Below are 27,879 nucleotides of genomic sequence, written 5' to 3' on the forward strand. Positions count from 1 at the left end.
GGGGGAGGGGAGATTTTGAAACTTGTGAAATCCACATTGATACCATTGGGCTGCAGGGTTCCCAAGCGGAATATGAGTTGCTGTTCCTGCAACCTTCGGGTGGCATCGTTGTGGCACTGCAGGAGGCCCAGGATGGACATGTCGTCTGAGGAATGGGAGGGGGAGTTGAAATGGTTCGCGACTGGGAGGTGCAGTTGTTTGTTGCGAACCGAGCGTAAGTGTTCTGCAAAGCGGTCCCCGAGTCTCCGCTTGGTTTCCCCGATGTAGAGGAAGCCACACCGGGTACAGCGGATGCAAGACTGACTATTGTTTTGCAGAGGCGACATTGACACCATGCTTCTAATGGCCTCTTCCTTTGTTTTAATGACTCAATGACTAGGACAAAATATTGCAGGGCAGCTTGGAAATTATACTTCAGTATATTTACAGTAGAAAATGGTGAAACATTTCTCCTTTATTGATATTAAACAGTTTTCTACGAAATATCACTAAAACATATCAAACATTTTCAACAATAAATTGACAAATTGTAATAAAATTTCGTCTATATTGCTGTTTTTTTTCTAGAATAAAGCACTTTGAGAGAGATCTTATATCATGCTCACTGAGCATTTACACTATGACCGATGATATGCACCGCAAAAATGATGAATGGTTAGCTCTTGGTCAGTAACGCGGTTTAAAAACTGATTTCTACTAGCTCTCTAAAATTTTTCGGGCAATATCAGCTATAGTACCTTGGGCTGACAACCATATTTTAAAGAATTTTGATAAAATATCGCACAGCCGTGAAAACTAAATGTATTTGATATACTTCTGCTCAATTTCAGATTTAAATCTCCGTACATGTTGTTGTGACATTTCGATGAGGTGAATTTCCAGTTGTTCATTGATCTCATTGGAAGGTGCTGCACTGCTTTTTTTTTTGGGGGGGGGAGGGAGAGCGAGAGCTGGTGGCGTGGGGATGTTGGGCTTTGTAGTGCAAGTGGGTTCTCCGTTGTGCGTGCCCGATTTATTTCGTATCAGACGTGAATATGTGAGACGCGCTCGTGGGAGCTGTGAGGCATCTTTGCTTGACATGCCTCGTACAGCGAGAGTGCCGCTGCCGTCCTGTGCGAGCCGCTCCTGCTGAGATCGGTCTCTCCTTGGGAAAAGAAAATCGGCGGCTGGAGGGAAGGAAGGAAGGAGCAGTGTCCTCAGGTGAGCGGGGGCTCGTGCTGCCTCACCTGTGCGCGTGGCTGAGGCTGGGTGTGGGGGAGGGGTGCAGACCGGGCTGTCTCCCTGGGCAACAAAAGGAGTTATGTCTGCCCCGGGCAGCTCAATCTGTGTGAACGGTGGTCGTGCGGGATGAACCGTTACTGGAGCTGGAAACCTGGTCTTTCTTTCTTTCTGTGTGTGTGTGTGAGAGAGAGACAAGAAATCACGATTGCGGCGGTTACTGGGCTGAAGGCTTTGAGAGGATTGAGGGGAAAGGTAGGCCCGAGGTGGGGTGGACCGAGCTTTGTTCAGTGGCAGCGCCCACTACCAGGTCGCTGTTCCTTCCCAATCTCTGATTTATTCTTTATTAGAAATAACTTATTTTTTTTTTGTTGTTATTTTCTTTGTTTTTATCTTTTAAAAAGAAAGTTGAAATCTGCGTTTCCCACTGCACTTTTTTTTTGGTTCCAAAGCGCTGCCCCGTAGAGTGTGCAGCGTTCGTTGTACTCCAGCCATTTTCAAAAATAAAGACGGGCTGAGTACTTCCTGTGGGTTGCGAAAGAAGCACAAGTAATTAACGATATATGCTACGCTTGAAGCACTCCTGCTGCAGCCCTCCGCTTAAAGATAAAAGCAACGGTAGAAAGTAGATAATTTCGTAAAATGGGCTGATGTGGTTTGAAAGCTTTTTGTTGTCAGCTGGATGCCTGATGTGTAAACCCTTCACAACGCTTGAAGGACTAATCCGAGTAATCTACATAGGTGATCTCCATCGTGGATGCGGAACGTGAGTGTTGTGGTTCTGCCAAAAAAGGGCTTTCTAGGATGAAACAGGTCACCGTTGTCAAAATTCAAAGATAAGCAGTTTGCAAATACTTAATAGGATGGTGATGGGATTCAACCCACTGAAAGTACACTGGTTATCATCATGGAATGTAATGTTTTGCACTGCTTAGTCAGCTACATGTTGGAGCAGTAGTTTACAGGGTTATTTGGAACTGAGAACACAATCCTGTACTGATCCCACTCCTGCCCCACTCATGCCTTATTCTTTCATTGTTCCAGTCAATTATCTGATTGATTTATCTGCTTAGTTACAAATGGTACACACGATGACTTGGGCGTTGTCTTAGTTCATTTTGGTCAGATTACTGGTCTGAGTCAGAAAGCTACAGGTTCAGGATTTACTCTATGGAATTTTGCATATAATTTAATCTAGCATTTAAATGTAGAGGAAAGGTATGTTAATGGTGGATCTTTTGGCTGTTGCATTAATTGAGACATTTGCCTGTTCTATACAGAAGGTGATGATGGAGGGTTGTTTTTCCATCTGGAGGCCTGTGACTAGCAGTGTTCCCCATTGCTGGGTCTACTTTTGTTTGTCGTTTATATAAACGGTCTGAATGAAAATTTAGGAAGCACGATTAGTAAGTTGTGATGACACCAAAACTGGTATAGTTGACAGTAAAGAAGATTATCTAAGATTACAAAGGGATCTTGATTGATTAACCCAATGAGCTGAGCAGTGGCAGATGGAGATTAATTTGGATAAATGCGAGGTATGGCATTTTGATTAAATAAACAAGGATAGGACTTCTACAATTAATGGTAGGGCCCTGGGTCATGTTCTAGAACAGAGACCTCGGGGTTCAGGTACCTTTGAAAGCTGCAACATGGGTGGATACAGTAGTTAAGGTGCTCTGCATGCTTTGATTGATTGCTCAGATCATAGGAGTTGTGATGTAGTGTTGATGTTGTAAAGGACTTTGGTGAGGCCAATTTTGGAGTACTGTGTACAGTGCTGATCGTCCTGCTTATAGAAAGAATGTTATTAAATTGAACGTAGTTCAGAAAAATTTACCAGGTTGTTTTCAGGACTGGAGAGTTTGAGTTATAAGGAGAGGCTGGATAGGCTAGGACTTTTTTTCACTGGTATGTCATAGGTTGAGCGGTGACCTTATAGGTGTTTATAAAATCATAAGGTGAATAGCACAGGCCTTCTCCCTAAGGTGGGGCATTCAAAACTAGGAGGCAATTTTTAAGGTGAGAGAAGTATGATTTAAAACGGTCCTGAGGGGCAACTTTTTCACATGGAGAGTGGTTCGTATGTGGAATGAACTGCCAGAGGAAGTGTTACAGTTCCAGTATTAAAAAGGCATTTAGATAGGTACATGAATAGGAAAGGTTTAGAGGGATATGGGTCAATTGCAGGCAAGTGGGACTAGTTTACTTTGGGAATCATGGTCAGCATGGGCTTGTTAGACCAAAGGGTCTGTTGCCATGCTGTTTGACTCTATGATGTACTAGAACGTTTGATACAACTTGAAGAGCAGGGACTTATTGGCAACATTTCTTCTGTAAAAGCTAAAAGTCTATGTGGTTAGTCCGTGTGAGATGTAGCTCATTGATTGCATTCTCATTTCTGAATCCAATTTAAGTGGATTCAAGTCCCACTTAAGACGCATATAACTTAGACTGACATTTCTGTGCAGTATGGGGGAAATGTTGATCTGCCAGATAAGAAATTTAAAACTTGGTTGTATAAGCTCAGATGGTCCAACAATTGAGATATATGATCTCGTTACTTATTTCATTGCAGCATTGTGGGAGCCAGCATGTGTAAATTAGCTACTGTTTACCACATTGAAATAGCAACTGTTTAATTTGGTATAAAATACTTTTGGACATTGAGGTTGAGGGTGTAATGTAAACATCAGTCATTTTTCCTATTCTGTCTTGTTCCTGGGTAGTCTTTCTCCTGGGTCAGACAGTCTCTCCTGAAATTCAGTTATTCTTTCAAATTGAAAATTTTGTTTGTTTTTCAAATTTCATTTTCTTTTGAGCTTAACAGTAACAAACAAGTCATAATAATAAAGTCTGAATATAATCCAATTAACTGACAACTAGGCCACAGGAATAATGTTTTGAAACAAAAACAAGCTTTATTGCATATAAGAATTAAACCAAGTGCTATTAACTTAATGCTGTAGTTTATGATTACGCTATGAATTCTACTTTTATTTTACTATACCAGCTAAACAATTCCTTTCATATTACAAGAATCTTGAAGGTTCAACCACATTTTGAAGAACCAGCTTAAAGGTATGACAGTGGACTCTGGAATTCACTAGATACTCATTTAGGCTCATTGCTTTATGCCACATGGCTCCTTGAGAACCATTGTAGAATTTTTCCTTGGGCTGCAAGCTAGTTAGATTATCCATCATTTCCTTCAAAAATACAAGCAGTTTGAACTCTACCCACATTCTACTTGGTGAGCAATAAAGATCATGCATATCCTGTATAAAACCTGACTAATAATCATCTCATGTTGACTCCGCAACACCTCAACAGCCAATCTTTCGAGTAAACACCCAGACTAAATTAAACAAAAGACTGTTTGACCCAGTAGCCTAAGCCTATTTCAATGTGGCATTCATTGGGAAGTCATTAAATAGACATGTAAAAATTACCTTCAACACAGCTCTTTTGATTCTGTAAAAAGTGCAGAGAGGTTTTAGAATCTCCACACCTGTCCAGGAACTCCCTTGTTCATCATCTTTCCCAACTTTTCATTTGGTAACTGCTTAATTTAAAACTTTGATTGAGGTAAGTGGAGACCTTCTGGTTCTACCATAAGCCCAATGTTCGGTGTTAGTATTAGAAATGCGGATCCATTTGAGGGTCAACCAGAGCAACTTGAGTTTATTGAGAACAGATGATGCACATTGAACTTCATAGCTCCATGTGTGTCCCTCCTGAAGCTCAGAATTCCATCAGAGGATGGCCCCTAGAGGACCACCAACAGTCTAGGGTATATGACATAGCTACACTAACCTGCTAGACTGAATTTAAGACAATTTGATAAACAAGGATGATGTTGGGAAGACCATCTCCAAGATTTAAGACACATCCAAGTCGGGCATGGCTTGTGGCAATCTCCTGTTAATTTTTGAAAAAAAGAGTTGGGTTCCTGAAATGGGTGATTTTTGGTGGTGATTTAATTTTTAAAGAACAAGAGCTGAGTTCAACAACTGTTTTATTTATATAAAAATTAAGGGTTGGGTTCTTCCCTACATGCGAGTTGGGTTCAGGACAGGGAAAGGAATGGCCTTTGTGCTAAACTATAGATTTACAATAAAATCACTTACTAATTTCTTTAATTTCAATATCTTGGGATATTGATCTGTTAAACAGTTGATCCTTCATTATTCAACTGTCCCTACTGTCAATTCTAACCTATTGTATAATGATAAACTACATTTTCAAACATAACAAACCTAGTCTTGGTTAGATTGTATTAATCAGTTTCTCAACCAGGTGCTTCTATTTATTGCTAGTTCAAACTTTAATTCCAAAAATTAGAAGTTCTGTTATAAATATGGGAAATTATAGAGTCATAGAGACGTACAGCACCGAAGCAGACTCTTCGGTCCAACTCGTCCGTGCCGACCAGATATCCTAGATAAATCTAGTCATTTGGCCTGGTGTCTTTTAGGGAAGGAGTACACGCTGTGTCAGCAATACCCTTTAAGCAGTTAGTCCTTATCCCTCTTAAACCCTTCCTAATCATATACCCATCCAGATGCCTTTTAAATGTTGTAACTGTACCAGCCTTCCCTACCCTGGGGGAAAGACCTTGTCTATTTACCCTATCCATGTCCCTCATAATTTTGTAAACCTGTATAAGGTCGTCCCTCAGCCTATGACGCTCCAGGGAAAATACCCCCAGCCTATTCAGTCTCTCGCTTTAGCTCAAACCCTCTAATCCTGGCAACATCCTTGTAAATCTTTTCTGAACCCTTTCAAGTTTCACAACATCCTTCCTATAGCAGGATGATCAGAACTGCATGCTTTATTCCAAAAGTGGCCTAACCAATGTCCTGTACAACCGCCACATGACCTCCCAACTCCTATTTATGAAGCAGATATTCACAAAAACAAGATGGAACACCTGAGATACTAAGTAAATCATCTTTTAAACACAAAAAATCCATGGGTCTGTCTATTCCGAGTGCAAACTTTTCTTTATTTTAACACACAGCTTAATTTTCAGGTATTTTCACCATTATTCTATAGACTTTGTTTGATGGAGTTAATTCTGACATGAGTTTTTTGCACATTATTATTGTCTTACTGAACAAGAGTTGGTATGTTCCAACTGATCTGATCTAACACCTGTTGTGGAAGATGACGTGACTTTGTTTGTTTATCTTTGAAGTGCTGCAAAAGTTTTGGGCATGTTGAATACTTGATTGCTTATTTAGGTAACCTCTTTCATTCTGTATCCATATAAGAATTGAGTCAATAGGTTTAACATGTATCTAATTTTCTATATGTGATAATGTATGAAACTATTGCATTTAAGATGTTAGTACACTTTAGAACTAATGTACAGAAACCATGTTTGAATTTGTGACTGTATAGGATCGAAGTATTAGCTGCTCACCTTTTGAAAGTGGTTTGGATTTGATTTAGTTGATGCACCAAATCACTGAAGTATTTCTCGAGTGACATTCCTTATTCCCAAGATCATTGATTACAGCCTGCCTTTGTCAGCAAATAGTTTGTCAGTGTGGCAGCAGTTCTCTGATGCAGAGCAAGGTTACAGCATCAAATCAAGGATATCAGGCATATTTTAGTTAACAAAAACAGAAAACAAAATTAGTGTCTGGGGTGAATTTAGATATACACCTATAACAAGAAAATCAAAAAGCTGTTGGTAGCCATCTTTAATTGTTTTGGAACTTGGCCAGCTTTGTTAAAATTGATTTTACTGTTTGTAAATTTTCTTCTTGTTGAATACTTTAGCTGGTGTGGTTGCACTTGGAAAATGGTTGTTATAAGACAATCTATGTTGTGCTTGGAAAAACTAATAATTAAAGGAGTGTTCTGCAGTACGAATTGCATAGCTCTGTGATATTCTAACTACATTAATTTTAGTCGCAAATGCTTTGTGTGCAATATGTTTAACCATGTCTGTATATATTTACTTAACAAACATCCAATAATCTATACTGCAAAACCTTGCATTGCAGTCTTTCTCTTTGAACATTTGAAATTCTGCCATGAATATCTTAGACACAACCTATCGAGTGCAGCTTGAGATTTGTCCAATAGTTGTAACTGATGCTTTGTGTTCATCAGTATTGTAGGAACACTGTATCTTATTAACTTATGGACCATATGTTCACTTTCACTTTTACACTTTCACTCCTTTGCATCATGGTGTAAGATTTGCAGATCTCCAAACCTCTGGTACTTACTTTATTTCCTAGTCCTCAGGAATGTCTAGTATTTAGGAATTCATCTGCCTGTAATGCTGCAGAAAAATGTACCTTGTCCATGACACTCCAGACCCAGTATCTCTGCACAGACAAGCACTGCTGAGTTTATTTGTCCTCCAAGGGGGCTATTTGTAATAGATTCTTATCACCCCCTTCTCCAGCATGGATGAAAATGGTAAATTAGTATTTATTCCCGTGCTCAAATTCTCCTTACAAAGGCTTCTTACTTTTTTCATTCATTCATGGGACGTAGGTGTCACTGGCTGGCCAGTATTTATTGTCCATCTTTACTTCACCTTGAGAAGGTGATGGTGAGCTGCCACCTTGTACAGCTGCACTCTACATGCTATGGGTTAACCTGCAATGCCACAAGGGAAGAAATTCTAGGATTTTGACCCACCGACACTGAAGGAACAATGTTTCCAAGTCAGGATGGTGAGTGGCTTGGAGGGGAACTTGCGGGTGGTGGTGTTCCCATGTATCTGCTGTCCTTGGTCCTTCTAGACGGAAGTGATCATGGTTTTGAAAGATACTGCCTAAGGATATTTGAATTTCTGCAGGTATCTTGTGATAGTAACAGCAGTGTGTACTGAGCTTCGGTGGCGGTGGGCGTGGATGTGGTACCAATCAAGCGGGCAGCTTTGTCTTGGATGGTGTCAAGCGTCATGAGTGTTGCTGAAGCTGTACCCATCCAGGCAAGTGGGGAGTAATCCATCACCCTCCAGACTTGTGTGCTGTAGATGATAGGCTTTCGGGAGTCAGGAGGTGAGTTACTCGTTGCAGTATTCTGACCCCCTGACCTGCTCTTGTAGCTATTGCTCATGTGGGGAGTTTTTAATGAATCCAGTTGAGTTTCTGGTCAATGGTAACCCTCAGGATGTTGATACTGGGGAACTCAGTGATGGTAACACTATTGAATGTCAAGAGGCAGTGTTTAATTGTCTCTTATTGGAGATGGTCATCACCTGGCACTTGTGTGGCAGGAATGTTACTTGCCACTTGTCAGCCCAAGACTAGATATTGTGTAGATCTTGTAGCATTTGAACATGGACTATTTCAGTATCTGAGGAACTATGAATGGTGCTGAACATTATGCAAACATCCCCTCTCCTGACCTTATTGATGAAGGGAAGGTCATTTGATGAAGCAGCTGAAGATGGTTGGATCTAAGGCACTCTCCTGAGAAACTCCTGAGGGGATGTCCTGGACCTGAGATGACCATCTTCCTATGTGCCAGGTATTACTCCAACAACCGGAGAGTTTGCCCCCTGATACCATTGCTTCCAGTTTTGCTAGGATTCCTTGATGCTATATGCAGTCACATGTGGCATGATGCCAAGGGCTGTCGATTTCACCTCACTACAATGAAATAGAACCTTTTGTGAGACCACACCATGAGTATTTTGTTGGTCTTGCCTAACAAAATATAAATTTGTTTTGATGGATTACAATGAAAGTTTACCAAACTAATTCCTGGGATGGAAGGATTGTCCTATCAGGTGAGTAGACTGGGCCTGTATTGTCCAGAGGTTAAAAGAATGAGAGGTAATCAAATGCACAAAGTTCATACAGGGGTTCACAGGGTAGATCCGGGAAGGGTGTTTCCCTGGTTGTGTACTTGAAACCTGGGGTCAAGGTCTCTCATTAAGGGCAGGCCATTAATAGAGAGTTGTAGAGTTTTCATGGTATGAAAAGAGGCCCATTGACCAGTTTTTTTTTTCCATGCTGATCATCAAACATCCACCTTTCTAGGAAGAGCTGAAGAATTTCTTTACTCAGTGGTAAACATTTCAGAATTCATTGCTACGGTTTGGAAGCTTTTCCTTGATTTTGTTAAATCTGTGATTGATTAGATTTTTACATATTAAAATATCCGTGGATACAGGGAATGTATGGGAGAGTTGTATTGAAGTACGATGTCATCCGTGAGCTCAGTGAATTATGGACTAGGTTTGAAGAGTCAGATGATCTGCTCTTTTGCTCCGTTTCCTTTTGCTCTTGTATATCTTATGTGACAACACACTACTGCACGTGGAACTTAGAGGTCTGTAGAGTAAAAGAAATATTGCAGGGAATGTTGATGAGGCCCAACCGTGATGAACCATGACACAGCTTTGGATGAGGAACATTTCTCCTATGTTTAGCAATAACTAGGCTAAAACATGCGCTTCTCTCGCTGCAATTAACTTTGTGAGAAACACAAAGGTGGTCAAGTGAACTTGGGCTGTACCAGTTGTAGTGTCAGCACAACCAACCTAACCGATCAGTGGTGGTAGAGCCACAATGCTCATTAACCAGTGGTGATCTCTGTGCCCTTCATCTGTAGATTGAGTGACCATATGACCCTGCCTTGGATGAAACTTTTTCCACTGTTCCCCATGGGTTGTATGATGGCCCCCCTGCAGTCTCCATCCGTCTCTTCTTAGTGGTCAGAATGTGTTGCTGTGGCACGCTGTCACCATTCTGACTTATCTATCTGGAATTATGCACTTTTTTCTACAGCATGTAGAGAGTCAAAACATGTAGAGATGGAACTACAGTTCCTCACCTATTCCAGCACAATGTTCATTGCGTTCCTTAGTAATGCTGTTTGTGCACGTATTGGTGTACCACGTATGAGGATTGTTATTATCTTTGTGATGCAACTTGCTCTGGCAATATAAAGGAGAAGTAGGCACACTCTGCCTGCTTAGCTCATGTGCATGTTGTTCTACAATTTTAAAGCCCTGTTATTTGGGTATCGCTTATCACTCACTTTTTCCAGATTCTTCCCGACCATTGAACTGCTTTCCACGTGATCTCCATGTTCAAGCCAACTTGGCTGCTCACCCCTGTGGCCAACTCCATTCATATCCATTTCATATTGCTTAGAGGATCCCTTCTTTTGCACTGGTTTCTGAAAGTGAGAGAGAAGAGCTTTTAGTATCCTAGTTACTATGAATTCATTGTTTTTCACACTTTGTTACTCTGTTGTTTTATGAATTGTGGGGTGTGTGTCATTGTTTCATTCCAAAATGGATAGGCGCAGGTGACTTTTCATTTCTCAATATGTCAGGATATCATGAATGTGAGAGTAAAACAAGCCACACAAATTTCTAGACTCCTTATGGAGTATCAGTGCCTCTTGATTAAAGTGGTAATTCCCATTCAGTTAGTTTTGTATATTCCATGTGCGTTGTTTTGGGCTTGTCAAGTGATCACAAGACATTTTAAGTCAATAATGTCCTTTTACTTACCATTTTTAGTCTGTGAAAGTTTCAGGTATTAATGTCAAATGATTAAGATTGAATATTCATAATGAATTTTCATTAGTCATAAAAAGATGGCCTATGTCACACCAGCAATTCTCAATGAGAAAGTCAAGAGTGGCAGAGGGGCCAGTCCAAAATGCTGAGGCTGATTTTCACTGGGGAATGTAGAGCATGAGAGCATAACCTAAGAAGATTAATAAGGGATCAATCAGTTAGCACTGAGAGTTGAAATTTCTCCACTTAGAGCACTTTGAATCTTCAGAATTGTCTATTTCAGAGAGTTGTGGGTCCAGCGTGTTTATTTTTAAGGCTGAGATCAGTTTTTGTTGTTTTAGTGAATAAAGAGATGGGGGAGCAGGCAGGTCAGTTGAGGTAGAAGATCAGATGTGATTGTATTGAAAGACAGAGCAGCTTCAAGAGCTATTTATTCTTCTCATTCATTTTGGTATTGCATTCCTGTGGTATGCCAGTTATAAGGCAGCAGGCAAATTCATTTTGTGTCTTTCTGGAGAGTCTCTTTCTATGCTCGCTGTACCCTGAAGTTTGTGAGAGATGGAAAATATAAAGGACAAAATAAGCTTTTGAGATGTACAGTACTTATCATGTTGCATATTGATTTCAGAAGTTTATTGTGAAAGACACTTAAGATTTACTGTTGTAGATGCATGTAATGATACTAAAAATGAAAGGAATGCGCATCCTCAGTCTCTTGTTTAACCAAAAGTTAAAGTTTAAACTTCACACGGATTCATTAATAGGAATTCAGTAAGAAGTCTGGATCTGTTGCTGTTTTTTCTGTTTGTCCTGCCATCTCTTCTGAAACTGTCATTCTGTACTAAAACAGCCTTGAACCTCAAACATTTCTTACTGGTATCCTGTACTGTACCATTCATAACTTCCTCTTGCCAAAAATGTTACTGCTCCTATTAAATTGTGTAATGTAGCACATTCCAGTCATCTCGAAAATGATATCCATTTCAAGCCCACTGACTCCCACAGCTACGTAGACTACACATCCTCTCACCCACCTTCCGGTAAGAATGTGATCCCCTACTCCCAATTTCTCTGCCTCTGCTGCGTCTGCTCCCAAAATGGGGCATTCCACTCCCGAACATCCCAGAGACAGAATCACCCTTGTCCTCACATCGTCCCACTAACCTCCGGATTCAACATATTATTCTCCGCCACTTGCAATCTGACCTCGCAACCAAGGATATATTTCCCTCCCCACCCCTATCTGCCTTCCATAGGGACCGCTCTCTCCGTGACTCCCTTGTCCGATCCACACTCCCCACTAGCCCCGGCACCTTTCCCTGCAACCGCAGGAAGTGCTACACCTGCCCCTACACCTCTTTCCACCACCACCACCCCCCCCAACCCCCCACCCAATCTAAGGACCCAAATAAACCTTCCACACAGATGTTCACCTGCACATCCGCTAATGTGGTCTACTGAATCCGCTGCTCCCAATGTGGCCTCCTCGATGTTGGTGAGACCAAGCGGAGGCTCGGACACTGTTTTGTAGAGCACCTACGCTCTGTTCACGACAAACGACAGCACCTTCTAGTCGTGAACCACTTCAACTCCCCCTCCCACTCCCTGGATGACATGTCTATCCTGGTCCTCCCCCCGTGTCACAACGACGCCACCCGGAAACTGGAGGAGCAGCACCTCATGTTCCGCCTTGGGAGCCTACAACCCAATAGTCTCAATGTGGACTTTACTAGTTTCAAAATCTCCCCACCCCAAGCCTCATTCCATGACCAACCCTCCCCCCCTCTCATCCCCGCCCCCTTGATCTGTCCATCTTTCCCACCTAGCCGCTCCTCCCACCTCACTGATCAATCCCCACCACTGCCTCCCTGCACTCACCTATTACCATCCCACCTACCTTGTCCAGCCCCACCCCTCCTCTCTATTTATTTCAGAGCTCTCTTCCCCCTCCCCCATTTCTTAAGAAGGGTCCTGACCTGAAACGTCAGCTTTCCTGCTCCTCTGGTGCTACCTGGCCTGCTGTGTTCCTCCAGCTCCATTATCTCTGACTCCAGCATTGGCAGTTCTTACGATCCCCAACCATCTGCTTGCCAACTTTCTCTGAATTGTCACCTCAGTGTATAGTTTTTATAAACCTTACCTTTGTTTCAAAATGTATAACTTTTACCCATTTCCCAGCTTTACTATTTTTATTTAGGACGTGAAGTTCTATTAAAATTTGAGAGACTAATGAACCATGTATTTGCTAATAAAGGTTCTTGAAGTAAGTAGTAACATTTCTTTCAATGATTCCAGAATATTATGTACAAAATAGTCCAGAAGAAGGGGTTAGCAATCTATTTAGATAGCACTTTTTATATACTTAAATTTTGATTCTCTTTTGCTTTATTTTTATTTGTATCTGCCCTAATTGAGCGCCTTTTTTAATATATTGATTCAGGAATGAGAGTGTAGCTGGCTGGGTGGTATTTATTGCCCATCCCTAATTATCTTTGAAAAGGTGATAGTGAGCTGTTTTCTTAAACTGCTGTAGTTCATTTTGTGTAGGTAGATCCACAATACTGTTGAGGAATGGAGTTCTGGAATTTTGACCCTGCAATTGTGAAGGAATGCCAATATATTTTAGTTGGGATGGTGAGTGACTTGGAGGAGAACTTTCAGGTACAGGTTCTCCTATGTATCTGCTGTCCTTGCCCTTCTTGATTGTTGGTTGTGGTTATGCGTTTGGAAGGTGCTGTCTAAGGATTTTTGGTGAATTCTTGCAGTCCACCTTGTAGATGATACGCACTGCTGCTATGAAGCATTGTTGGTTGAGGGAGTGAATGTTTATAAATGTTGTGCTAATCGAGCAGGCTGCTTTGCCCTGAATGGTGTTGAGCTTTTGGAGTTGCACCTCACCCCCCTCAAAGGAAATTGAGTCTTCACTACACTTTTGATTTGTACATTGTAGATGGTGGAAAGGCTGTGGGAAGTCAAGGTATAAATTACTCTCTGTAGGATTCCTGGTCTCCAATCTGCTCTGGTAGACACAGTATTTCTGTGGCTAGCCCAGTTCAATTTCTGGTCAGTGGCAACCCCCGGCATGTTACTAGTTGGGGATTTGGTGATAGTAATGCCATTGAATGTCAAGAGGAGGTGACTAGATTCTCTCGTTGGAAATGGCCATTGTCTGACGTGTGGCATAAGTGCTACTTGCTGCTTAACAGTCTAAACCTGGATATTGCCCAATTCTTGCTGCATTTGGACTTGGACTGCTTCAGTACCGAAAGAGTTGCAAATGGTGCTGGTTATGTGCAATCATTGAACATCCTCACATCTGACTTTATGCTGGAAGGAAGATCATTGAAGCAGCTGAAGATGGTCTGCCTACGACTGTATTGAGGAGCGCTATCGGAGATGTCCTGGAGCCAAGATGACTGATCTCAAACAACGACTATCATTTACCTTTGTACTAGGTATGACTCCAACTATTGGAGCGTTTTTCCCTGGATCCCCATTGATTCAGTTTTGCTAGAGCTTCTTTATGACATAGTTGGTGTAAAATGTCTAGGGCAGTCACTGTCATTTCACCTCTGGTATTCAGCTCTTTTTTACCTATGTTTGAACCAAGGCTGTAATTAGGTCAGGAGCTGATTGGCCCTGGCCGAACATGAACAGGAGTAGACCATTCAATCCTGCTTTTTCATTCACTAAGACCATAGCTGATCATCCAACTCAGTAATTTGTTCCCATTATCAGGTAGATGTTGTAGTTGTACTGGAATTGCTTGGCTGGAGCAAGTTCTGGGCCAGTTGTCTTCAGTATGTCAGGACATGGAGATAAGGTGACTTGGTTTGATTGGCTTTGTGCCTATGTATTCATAATGCAGTTTAAAAACCAAACCTTCAAAGACCTTCAAAATTGACCTCTGGTTCTGAACCAGAATTTTTGAATAACCACTTGCAGAGTCTTCAAATAATCAATTCTCAAAGGCGCATTTGTAGCTTAACCAAAGGACTTGTAATTTATTGTGTTGTCCCTGCTTTGGACACCTTGTCTAGTTTACGTATTAAAAACACTGTGCCCAAGTGCTGTCGTTGGTGAAGTGGACAAAAGGACACAGAATTCAGTTTGTGGTTTCTGTCCAATTTTAACAAAATATTCCTTATTAAAACAGAGTATTTCCCAAATTCCCACAATGTTTACTCTCTAGCTCTATCCATTTGATAAAGGAGGATGTTGCCCGCAATGATCCACATATTTTGCTTGGATCCCTTTCCTTTCCAAAGTACAGTTTGCTCTCTTCCACGAAGGTTAGTCTTGCAAGTCAGGGCGGATTTTCTCTTGGAGCATCTTAGGTTGCCCCATGGTCTTCTCTGGGAGTCTTCCCTGCCGGGCTGGCTTCCAGGTGTGTTTTTAACCCCTCACTGCGTCAATCCTTCCAGAGTGTTATGTGGTCTTTGACTAATGGGTCATGAACTAGGTTCAAATCATCCAATGAGGTTGTGCCAACACCCCTCACGGTTGCCTTGACAGTATATGTAAAGTAGATATAGTCAGGCAGTCAAATTGCCAGAATATCTGATTGACCCTTCTTCAATACGCAACTGAAGGGCTGTTTGTAACTGGTTCCTCTTGAATCTTTTTGTAATCATTTTGATCCTGGTTTCTCCAGCTCCTAGCTGCTGGCTGTTTAATTTAGTTTGGCCAATTTTCTGTCAGGGCTGATTTCCTCCAGGAGGAAGGCGATGGCCTAGTGGTATTATCACTGGACTGTTCATCCAGAGACCCAGATAACGTTCCAGGAACCCGGGTTCGAATCCTGCCATGGCAGATCATGGAGAATTCGCTGAAAGTCTAATGATGACTGTGAATCCATTGTCGATTGTTGGAAAAACCCATCTGGTTCACTAATGACCTTTTAGGAAAGGAAACTGCCATCTTTACCTGGTCTGGCCTACATGTGACTCAGCAATATGGTTGACTCTTAACTGCCTCTGGGCAATTAGGATGGGCAATAAATGCTGCCTAGCCAGTGACACCTCATCCCGTGAATGAATAAAAGCTGTTGGCTGCAACAGTAACTTTAGCAGAACAAAAACTAAACAACAAAGTTACCTTCTTGGTCTGTGCTTTAAACCCAATTGCCTTTGTTTTCAACCCCATTCTTACTAAAGACAGTCAAACAGACACCTTAGGGTTAAATAAAAGAAAATAACAAAGCTGGCCATATTTACCTAAGTGATTTTTACGATTTACAGTTGTTTCACCGGCACAAATGATTGTTTCTTGGTTGACTTATCTGAAGATGTTGATCAGGGTAGTCTTTACAGTTCACTCAGACAAAGGCAGTAATGTCTATGGCTGAATTTTGTTTTCTGAGGTTCCAAGAGCTGCTTATGGGAGGTTAGGCAAGGAACTTGCAAGTCGTCATCCTGTAGCACCAACAACCAGATTCCTTCTCACAGAAGTCACTGTCCAAAACCCAATTCAAACTCTGACCACTCTGACTGACTAATTGTCTCCTCCACAAGGTGCCAGTTCAACATTCAACATCTGCCACCTGCTTGAGTAAGTTTTTTTTTCATGCTTGCTGGAACCAGTTCCCAGTCACTGGCCTCATTAAGGGCCAACTTCTGCTACCTGTTTAAACATAATGCTCTTCCCTAGTGACAAAGCATCTGCAGAACCTTTTGATCAGGAACGAACCAGCAATTAAGTTCCAGGCCTGACTTCCTAAATTAACAAAGCTAGTTTGGTCGGTTTATCTTTTTAACACGAGCTATAACCCACAGTACAAATGTTGTCTTAAGCTCACAGTTCCCAGTGCACAGTTGCAAACCAAAATTGATAAAAGAACAAAACAGAATAGTAAAGCATCAGCAAGGACTCTAACCTTCAGTACTGTTTCTGAAATGTGACCTAGGCCCATAGCCTTTCCATTATCCTGTTGCTCCAGCCATTTTCTTGATATTGTGGGGTGTAAATGGAATTGGCTAACAGCTGGTAACCAAAATCTCTGAAGGAGGCCTGAGTGGATAACCCACTTGGTGCTTCTGGCTGAAGATTGTTGGAAAAGCTGTAGCCTTACCCTTTGCACTTATGTGCTGGTCTCCCCCATCATGAGGATGCAAATAATTGTGAGGCCTCCTCTTCTAGTGACCTTACTATCTGTGAAATCTGAGAGAGTATTCGCAATGCAGATCAATAAGCTTTGCCAGTAGGATACCTCTAATAACTTGGTGTCCCAGGTGTCAATTATTTAAAGAAGGTGGAAACAATAGCATTCACAGTGGAAGTTTCAATTTTATGCAAAATGTGTGGGCTTTCTCAACTTTCAGCTGGTTTCTCTTCAGGGAACAGTGAAGCCAAATGGTTCATTATCACACATTTGATGTCTTCTTGCAGTGTTAACAAATTTCCAGTGAGTCATCCACTTTACATTTTCGAACAATAGCTAACTGGGGTGTTATTTCACTGCACAACTCAATAGGAGTCCTTGAATATATTGATATAAAGAGACACAGGAATTTGTTTTGATTGCTGATGCATTTCTGGAGAAGAGTTCATTAGTTTGAGTAAACATTCAGATTACACTGGCAATTTGAGAATTTGGATTCACTTTTAAAATCTAGAAATTAAAAGCTATCATTAAAATTGATCATGAAGCTGTCAGGTTGTTATAAAAACCTAACTGTTTCGCTAATGCCTTTAAAAGGAAGAAAGTCGGTTGTTCGCATGGTCCAAGTAACTTAAATATCTTGTAATTGCCCTCTGAAGTGACCTAGCTGGTCATTGAGTTGCTGAAGTTGCGCAATTAATGTCAGGCTTGCCAGTGACACTGAGATCCTGAGAATGAATTCAAAACACAAATGAAATTTCACCAGTTAGATCTAAATAAAAATAAAAAATATAGGAAATGTATGTTACATCTTCATTGAGAGAAAACTGGGCAACTTTTTCACGCAGTGAGTGGTACCTGTATTGAATGAGCTGCCAGAGGAAGTGGTGGAGGCTGCTACAATTACAACATTTTAAAAGATGTCAGAATGGGTATATGAATAGGAAGGGTTTAGAGGGATATGGGCCAAATGCTGGCAGTTGGGACTAGATTTATTTGGGATATCTGGTTGGCGTGGATGAATTGGATCAAAGGGTCTATTTCCGTGCTGCATATCTCTCTGACTCTGACTCTGTCTCTATGGCTGTTAAAATCATGTGTGTCAAAGGTTCCTTCTCTAGTTCAGTTGTATCTGCTGCTGCTGTTGTAAACAGTCTGAGTGTCTTCCCTTTAATCGAGCAGTATTGTAGCTTGGATGTGACAATAACTCAAACAAATGCTGTGGGGGCAAATTATCAGCATGTTGTCTCAGCAACTGTACGGAGAAAGAAACAGTTAATATTTCGGGACTGTAACCTTTCATCTATATAAGCTTTTCAGCAAATGGTAGGTGTGACAAAAGTGTTCTTTTAATCAGGCTGAAGACAGGAGATAATGACTGATAGAACAATTAGTGCTCTTGGCCTAAAGGGAATGGGGTTGGGACGAGTAAAGAAACGAGAGAAACAGAAGTTGTGCCTAGATCAGGTGTATTGCTGTTTGACCCAAAAAAAGAATGCTTGCAGTACAAAGATAGCGACCCTACCCTTGGGTCACAAGGCCCAGGTTCAAGACCCACTTGCTCCAGAGGTGTGTAATGACACCGCTGAACAAGTTGATTAGAAAAGTCTAAAATTCAAACAATCAAAAGGAAGTAAATTTGGGGAAAGAATTTACAATCTGAAATTATTAAAATCAATATTGAGTAAAGAAGACTGTAAAATACCGAATTTTAAAGTATGGCTGTTCCTGAAATTGGATTGCAGCAGGCCAAGGACAGAGATGTAAAGTGGAGAATTTAAATAGCACATCACTGTAAGCTCAGGGTTATGGTTGTGAACAAAATAGAGGTGTTTGAAAAGCAATCGCCTAATTTGCTTTTGGTTTCCTTTAATGTTGAAGAGTCCACACTGTGAGCAGGAAAAACAGTAAACTTCCCAACCCAGCAGCCTTTGTATTAAATGAATCATTTTCCACCATTTCCACTGCATGTCAGCTCATAGCAGCCTCCAAATACAACTTGTCCTTATCTCCCCTTTTCATCATTCTGAAGTAACCATTCCATTTGTGGTAACCTTGTCTACTCATTTAACCCAAATAAACTACCCTTCTCCCACAGTAGCTTTCCAGGCCTCCTCTGTCCAAGGCATGAAATACTCTGTAGTAGTGATTTGCATGCACTTCTTTCAATCTATTTTACTACATTCGCTGCTCACCACATTTTATTATGAAAATGTGGTTTATTCATAAAAATCTTCATCTGCCTTCACTGAAGTAGTTCTGTACAGTCTGTGTATCAAGAAAGAAAAACAAACATTAGAATTTGATATTCCCTGCAGTTGCAAAAACTAAAGACACTTTTTTTAGTCATGCACGACAGTATTTACATACATTGAGGCAACGGGAATGTTGGATAACTGAACAGATGCTTGTTCTTCTATGTCTCTATGTTTCCATGTTTGTACTTCGGCAGGAAAGACCTTTAGATGGTAGTCTTTCCACATGGTGCCTTGGTGGCATTTGCCCCAAGCTTTAGCGAATCTCTCAGCAACTAGTCCTGCATCTTGGAATGAGGTCAGCTGTTAACACTGGAAGACTAGCAAGTTTCAGGCAGACCAAAGACCATCTTTCATAGAGTTGATGGTCCTCCCAGGTGCAGTCAATGTCCTTGTCTTGGTATGCATCTCAGCACGTAGAGCACAGAATCCTGCATCATGGAGCTTCTGGGGATGAACTTCAACAAAAACTGCTGCATCTCTCTCCAGAGATTCTCTACAAAGGCATATTTCAGAAGGAGATGTATGATGGTCTCTTTGCCAACACATCCACTTCGAGGCAGTGTACAGTGGCGCATAGCGTGCATGAAGGATCTGATGGGCAGTATCCTTTCCACTACCAGCCAAGCTATGTCTTGATGCTTGTTGGAAAGTTCCAGTGATGAGGCATTCTGCCAAATGACTTTTACCGTCCAGTCGTGGAAGCATGTGACAGGATCCATGCTCTCCTTTTTATGCAGGGTCTCAAGGATGCTGTGCACTGACCATTTCCTGATAAACTTGTGGTCAAAGATGTTTTTCTTTACAAATTTTTCAACAAAGGACAGGTGATAGGGAATGGATCAATTACCTGGAGAGTTCTGCAGTGCCGAGGCTAGACCTATCTTTCGCAACACTGGAGACCGGTAGAAGCTCATTATGTAGTGACACTTGGTGTTTGCTTACCAAGAGTCTAAGCAAAGTTTCTGCAGCCATACACAAAGGTGGCCATCAGGATGAGGGTGGCACTAGGTATGCCTTCTCTCCACTTATCCAGAGCTTTGTACGTGGTGTCCATGCAGACACTGTCCGTCTTCCACTTCCAGATGAAGTGGAAGATGGCTCGGGGGACTGCAAAGGTGTGGGCTTGCGGAATGGGCCAGGCCGGTGCCATGTGCAGGAACATCGACAGTACCACCAAGAAGGCCATCAACAAACACCTAGAACTAGACCCTATATATATGCCACTGCGAAGGAAAACCGGAAATGAGGTAATCAAATCTAATGGACCCCAGAGTTTAAATACCAGGCGGGAAAACCCAACAGCGCTTCATCGGGGGCTGCACTGCTGATGTTACCCAGCAGGGTAATGAAACGTCTACGAACCGACCAACCAGCTCGGCAAGCGAACCTGAGCTACAAATCTACTCGAACCTTAAGAGACCTATAGGCGAAGTACGCTCAAATTGGCCCGGAAATGGGAAAACTACGCCAAACGACAGAGTGCTACCTGCGAGCAACTCTGTTTCCTATGTAGATGCCTTAGGAACCAGATATTATAGCGCAGTGTGAGATACAAACCCCCCCCCATCAACAACACACATGCACATAGGACAGCAGAACACAATGGCCGCAGGATGGTGATGGTAATGATTAATGATGCACACAACCAGCTCCATAGATATGACAGTGAAATTATGCGCAAAAAACTCTATTCCTAGATGCTACCAACCTAGACTGGACAACAGACTTAGAATGAGCCATTAATGTCAGTCAACAGATAATAAGAACCAAAAAAAGACACATCCTACAAGAAAAACTAGCCAAACTAACCCACCAAAAGGACAACCATAGGTCAGACACTTGGATAAGAAACCTTTCAGACAGGAAGCTAACAGACACAGAGAAAACTGTTCTAATACATGGACTCGACTACAACCACTGAGACGGTAACAAGACAGAATTTCTAGCCACACTAGAAGTCACACTAAAGACCAATGGCATCAAAAAGGAAACAGCAAGCCGTAAGACAAATAGTGGTCCCGACACTGACCAGAAGGAGCGAACTTGATGACACACTCAACACATCAGAAAGGAAGGCCCTAGAAGGTCTGAAAAAGACAAAAACATCGTAATATTACCAGCGGACAAAGGGCGCCTGAAGGTAATACTAAACAAAAGGGACTACCTCACTAAAGCACAGACACTCCTTGCAGAAACGAACACATGCCGGCAGGTGCAAATAGACCCGACACCACAACTGGGTAATTGAAACCAGAAGGGACAAACACTCCCCGATTCTACGGCCTCCCAAAGGTACACAAACCAGAAGCACCCCTCAGACCCATTGTCTCCCTCCCAGGCACACCAACACATAGGTTAGCCAAGGAGTTACAACGTAGACTAAAGTACCTCGTCAGCAAGTCATCCCATTCAATCCACTTAGTCCAGAAGTTCCTCAGACCCCTCAAGGACATAAGAATAGTTGATGTTGAGACCATGGTGTCATTTGACATTACCGCCCTATTCATATCAATTGACATACCACTGGCAAGAGAAACACTAGCAACACTTCGAAAAGACTGAGACCCGACAGACAACATGCTGAAACTACTGGACCTATGTCTCACGACCCACTGTACCTTTTAATGGCCAAATCTATGAACAGAAAACCGGGACACCCATGGGGTCACCTATCTCTGGACTAATTGCAGAAGTTGTGATGCAGAGACTCGAAAGCATGACCCTTCTGCAAATCCAACCTAAACTATGGATCCGATACGTTGGCGACACTTTTTTGTCCTTATCAAATGGACCAAACTAGAGGAGACACACCAACTAATAAACAACACTCTCACTGGCCTCAAATTCACCAGGGAAGAGGAAAAGAACAAACAGCTCCTGTTCCTGGACGTCATGAGACTTCACTAATGATGTTGGTGTAGAGCATTTGGGCCCCATTTAATGTGGTGATAGTTACACAACACAATGGAAGGTAGTCTACGCAAGAACCGTGTGGCAGTCCCTCCTACAGATACTGTCATTGGCAAATGCATCTGCGGCAGTATGTATTATAAAGAAGATTGCAAGAGTAATTTTTAGAAATAGAGGCGAGAGTTGGCATTGGACGACTAGAAAATGAAGCTGGAGAAGTACTAATGGGAAATGAAGAAATGGCGGAGGACCTGAATTGGTACTTTGCATCAGTCTTCTTTGGTGGAAGACACCATTAGCATACCACAACTTCAAGCGAGTCAGGGGCAGAGGTGACTGTAGTGGCCAACAGTACGGAACTACTGGGAATTTGATCCACCTTCAGACCTTCCAATCACCCAGTCCAGATGAACTACACCCCAGAGTTCTGAAGGAGATAGTTGAGATTGTAGAGGCAATGGTGTTGATCTTTCAGGAATCGCTGGAGTCCTGGAGGGTCCCACAGGACAGGAAAATGGCTAACTTAGCCATCCCTGTTTAGGAAGGGATGGAGGCAGAAGACCGGAAACTGTAGGTCGGTTAGCCTGACCTCGGTTGTTGGTAAAATTTTAAGTGTCCATTATTAAGGATGAGATTGCAAAGTTGTTGGAAGTGCGTGGTAAAATCGGCTGAGTCAACATGGCTTTGTCAAGGGGAGGTTATGCCTGACAAATCTGTTAGACTTCTTTTCAGGAGGTAACGAGCATATTAGATAAAGGAGACCCAGTGGATGTGATCTATTTGGAATTCTAGATGCCTTTGACAAGGTGTCATGCAGGAGGCTGCTAAATATGTTTTGGCAGCCCATGGTGTTAGAGGCAAGGTGCTGGCATGGATAGAGGATTGGCTGACTGGCAGATGGCAGAGAGTAGGGATAGAGGGGTCTTTTTCAGGATGGTAGCCAGTTTCTAGTGGAGTTCAGCAGGGGTCATTATTGGGACCACAACTATTCATATTATACATTAACTATCTGGGTGAAGGGACTGAAGGCGTTGTTGCTAAGTTGGTAGATGATACAAAGGCAGGTGCAGGGTCAGCTAGTGTTCATGAGGTAGGGAGACTGCAGATGGACTTGGACAGGCTAGGAAAGTGTGCAAAGAATTGGCAAATGGAATAAAGTGTGGGAAGGTGTGAGGAAGAATGGAGGCATAGACTATTTTCTAAATGGGGAAGACTTCAGAAACCTGAAGCACAAAAGGACTTGAGTTCTAGTTCAGCAGTCTCATAACATGCAAGTTGAGTTTACATTTGCCTTCCAAACTGTCATGTTAATATTCATTTCAAGAGACCTAAAATACTGAGTAGTACGTCAGAAATGTACTACTGAGGTAGTAAAAGGCTCTGGTCAGATTGCATTTGGAGCATCGAGCAGCTTTTGGCCCCGTATCTAAGGATGGACGTGCTGGTGTTGGAGAGGGTCCCAAGGAGGTTGATAAGAATGGAGGCTTGTCATATATGAAGATTGTTTGTTTGAGGACTCTGGGTCTGCAGTCTGTGTTTAGAAGTATGAGAGGGAATCTGATTAAAACTTACAGAACATAGAACATAGAACATAGAACATAGAACATTACAGTGCAGTACAGGCCCTTCGGCCCTCGATGTTGCGCCGACCTGTGAAACCAATCTGAAGCCCATCTAACCTAAACTATTCCATTATCATCCATATGTTTATCCAATGACCATTTAAATGCCCTTAAAGTGGGCGAGTCTACTATTTTTGCAGGCAGGGCATTCCACGCCCTTACTACTCTCTGAGTAAAGAACCTACCTCTGACATCTGTCTTATATCTATCACCCCTCAATTTAAAGCTATGTCCCCTCGTGCTAGCCATCACCATCCGAGGAAAAAGGCTCCCACTGTCCACCCTATCTAATCCTCTGATCATCTTGTATGTCTCTATCAAGTCACCTCTTAACCTTCTTCTGTCTAACGAAAACAGCCTCAAGACCCTCAGCCTTTCCTCATAAGACCTTCCCTCCATACCAGGCAACATCCTGGTAAATCTCCTCTGCACCCTTTCCAATGCTTCCACATCCTTCCTATAATGCGGTGACCAGAACTGTATGCAATACTCCAAGAATAATGAGGGGTCTGGATAGAGTGGATGTGGAGAAACTAGTAGGAGAAACTAAGACTTGAGGGCACAGCATCCAAGTGAAGGGAGGGGAGGAGGATGGTTAATCTATGAAACTCATTGTTGCAGAAGGCTGTGGAGGCCAAGTCGTAAAGTATATTTAAGATAAAGATATATAGTTTCTTGATTGGCATGGGGATTAGAGATTATGGGGAGAAGGCAGGAGAATGGACTGGAGAAACATATCAGCCATGATCGAATGGTGGAGCAGACTCAACAGGCCTAATAACCTCCTGTATCTTATGGTCTTATGATAGGCAGGTTGGTGATGATGAGGTTAAGTGTGCTTTTCCCTCTTGTTGATTCTTTTGCCTCCTGCCATGGACTCAATCTAGCAGCTATTTCCTTTGTGACTCTGCCAGCTTGGTCAGTAGTGGTGTTGCTGAACCACTTGTGGCGATGGACATATTGAACTCATCCACCCAGATGTAGGGTATTCGCCTATGCAAGGTTTGTTTTTGTTGAATTGGGTAACTTCTGACATTCTTCCAATTGGCAGAAAATTCAATTTGCTATCGTGTATGTTCAATATGTACTCAAAGATTGAGGCAATGTGGTTGCACTTTATGGAAAATCATGCTACTTCACTGCTGAGGAGGAATTCTTGGCACTACTTATCTGGTGTGTGAATAGATTTGCACGGTAGTTTTATGTAGTTAGAGAGGTGGCCTGCAAGCAGCAAGAATTGTGTGATTTTGAGCCTTGATAAAGCTTGAAACTTCCAAAAAGGGTGTTATTCCAAGATGAGTCTTGTACAGTTATTTTTCTTTTGCTGAAAAGATCAGAAATTTTTTTAAGAAATTAGGACTGGTAATACTAGTTGTGCTCCAATCTGCCAAAGTTAATTGGCTAATCTAAGGTTTATGTTGCAGATCTAATTTTATAAATTAAATTTTTTTGATATGGTGCTGACTCAGTGTTTTATATTGCAGAATTACAAACACTCCTGACTGTTCTAGTTCTGAAACTATGGAAGCCACAAGCATGTTGCCCATACTGAAGAAAAGGCTAGCCTTTCTCTCAGGTATAGTATTATGTATGTTATTTGAGAGTTGACTTAGTTAATAGAGTTTCATGAAAGATTGTTTTGCATTCTCGGTATAAGTTTGCTGACCTATGAATTGATCGTTTCCAATGATGTTACATTTTGATTTGTCATTATGGTATTTTGAAAATTATTAATATTGAGTATACAACAGACTAGGGTTATAAAGAAATTGTGAAAATGTGTATTATTGATGTCTTTATTAATCAGCATTTTCCTCTTAAAATTATTGTAGGTATCAGAAATTTTATTGCTAGCATTGGAGGAAGATTAAAACATGGAGTAATCAATCTAGTTGTGTCCATCATATGAATTACAATTAGGAATTTCAAGTAATCAGTTTGTTCAACAGCCCAAAATTTGGATCTGATAATACCTTTTTTTTGGTTGATAACAGAAATAATGATAGCACTAGTCCACTTTGTGTGACCATTTCTGGTTAACAGTGTTAGCTACCAAAAATGGGCAGTGGAATATAAATGAGACAAATGTCTTGGCATCATGAATCTCATTTTATGTCACTTCTTTGCAATTACAAGCTAATATAATGTTAACAGCTTTAACAGCAAAGTACAGACAGATAAAAGCTTTGCAGGACCTTTCATTAAAATCTTAGGAATGGAAGTAGGAGTGGACCATTTGGTTGTTTGAGCTGGTTTTAACACTGAATAAAAATGACTGATTTGATTGTGGCCTTATCACAACTTTCCTACCTGCCCCCATAACCTTGACTTTCTTGTCAATTAAATATTTATGTAACTCTGCCTTGAATATACTAAATGATTTAACCACAACCACATACACCCCCCTCTCAGTTCTAAACTGTCTGACAAGAAGAAATATCCTTCCAGCATCCACCGTGTCAAGTTGCCTTAGGATTTTGCATGTTCCAAGAAGATGACCACTCACTTTCCTCAACTCTGTTGGATCCAGGTATAACCTGATCAACCTTTTCCTCATAAGACCATCCCTTCGTCCCAAGAATCAGCCTAGTGAACTTTCTCTGAATTGTTTCCAATGGACTTTTGTCCTCCTTTTGTTAAGGAGGCCAAAACTGTGCACAGAATTCCAGAAGTCTTAAGAACTAACACTTTCTAGAGAGCAAAAACAAAGTTGCTGGACAAGCTCAGCAGGTCTGGCAACATCTGTGAAGAAAAAGACAGAGTTAATGTTTCGGGTCCAGTGACCCCCCCTTCAGACCCTTCCTCCTCACTGGACCCGAAACGTTGACTCTTTCTCTTTTTTTTTCTTCACAGATGCTGCCAGACCTGCTGAGCCTTTCCAGCAACTTTGTTTTTGTTCTTGATTTACAGCATCTGCAGTTCTTTTGGTTTTTACCACCTTGAGGGCAATTTGAAACTGGCAACAAATGCTGGCTAAGCCAGCGACACCCATATCCCATGAATGAATTTTAAAAATTCAAATGTTTTTTGATACCTGAAACTGTGCATGGCACTATTTCAGGAACACACGTGCAGAAATTCAAACATGGTAAGTCATCACAGAATTTATGTGACATCATATGCAAATGCAATTCTGCACCTGTCCTGGAAAATGGGGTTAATTGGGACCGGGGATGCAGACTGGGAAGGAATGAGAATGAGAATCTCCTGGAGTGATGAAGGAAGGGGGCCGAGAAGCCAGGGGACATGGGGGTGTGATAAGGGTGCCCAAGAGCCAGAAAACCCTCTCCCCATCTTTTCTCCTGTGCTCCCCTGGCATTCTGCCCCCCTCATAACTATCGCCCCATCACCATTCCAACAGGGATCTTCATCTTCCCTTCGTCCCCTTTCCCAGTTTCTTTTCTTCCTCCCATTCTGGGTCCCGATCTTTCCTCTGGGCTGCGTCCTCCTGAAACTTTGTATGCATACGCACTATTGTTAACAAATGCAGCCTTAAAAGCATTGCTAAGGACCTGCACAACCACAGTAACGCTTACAATCTTTTAAGTTCTATTCCTTTTTTCTTCTAAGGGAGATGTGGTATTAAGATGTGGGTTCCTGTAGAAGATGGATTTCTGATGAACTATTTGATTTTCAGTGAATGATCATGAGATTAAGTTGCCTGAGATGAAAGAAGGGTGATCAATAAGCTAACTTTTTGGGCTTGAGTTTGTGTGTGCACGTGCGTGTGTGTTAGCACTTCACACCAATCTAGTTGCAGAGCAGAGAACATGTCTTTGCAGCAGATTTCATTTGAAATTTGGTATACTGACTAAGAGTGTTAAACCTGTTAAGAGATTACAGAAAAAAGAGATTAAACTTGTTAACTGAAGAATTCCTGCAGTCACTTAGACCTCCTGAGTTACCCAAACTGAGGACGGGAGAGAGAGTTTCTAGATATAAGATTCCAGATTTAAGATGGCTTGGGGATTTCTGACCTGAGGTGGCCATGCTTAAGATGCTACTTTTGCTTGTTTTAACTTGGAGTGTATGACCGTGGGATGGTTGGACGAGTTTGAACCTCCTGATTCTGATTTGAATTTTGGGAGTGAAAGTCAAATGTGTGTGGAAGGAAATTTGAAAAGGAACTTCATTTTAAAGTATAAGCATTTGTGATTTTAATGAATGGCCAGAAATGTTAAATACAAGATATTATAACAATGAATGTTCATGCTTTTTTGAATTAAACGGTGAACCCCAGGGCTGCTTCATTTGAATAAA

The 27,879-nt window shown here is 41.7% G+C and overlaps 1 protein-coding gene across 2 annotated transcripts in view; it reads left to right on the forward strand.

The window, feature by feature from the left end:
* The first annotated feature begins 1,281 nt into the window (after nt 1-1,281).
* sestd1 (SEC14 and spectrin domains 1) overlaps nt 1,282-27,879 on the forward strand; it is a 136,782-nt gene continuing 110,184 nt past the window's right edge. Inside the window, exons 1-2 of one of the 2 annotated variants that reach the window (XM_048599507.1) lie at nt 1,282-1,473; nt 25,104-25,195. In XM_048599507.1, the coding sequence (XP_048455464.1) occupies nt 25,141-25,195 (55 nt within the window). In that variant the 5' untranslated portion in view covers nt 1,282-1,473; nt 25,104-25,140. Of the gene's footprint in view, nt 1,474-25,100; nt 25,196-27,879 lie in introns of those variants that run through there. The other variant, XM_048599508.1, reaches the window with a different exon arrangement.

Source organism: Rhincodon typus, chromosome 7 (assembly GCF_021869965.1).
Source record: "Rhincodon typus isolate 14 chromosome 7, sRhiTyp1.1, whole genome shotgun sequence".
Lineage (NCBI taxonomy): Eukaryota > Metazoa > Chordata > Chondrichthyes > Orectolobiformes > Rhincodontidae > Rhincodon > Rhincodon typus.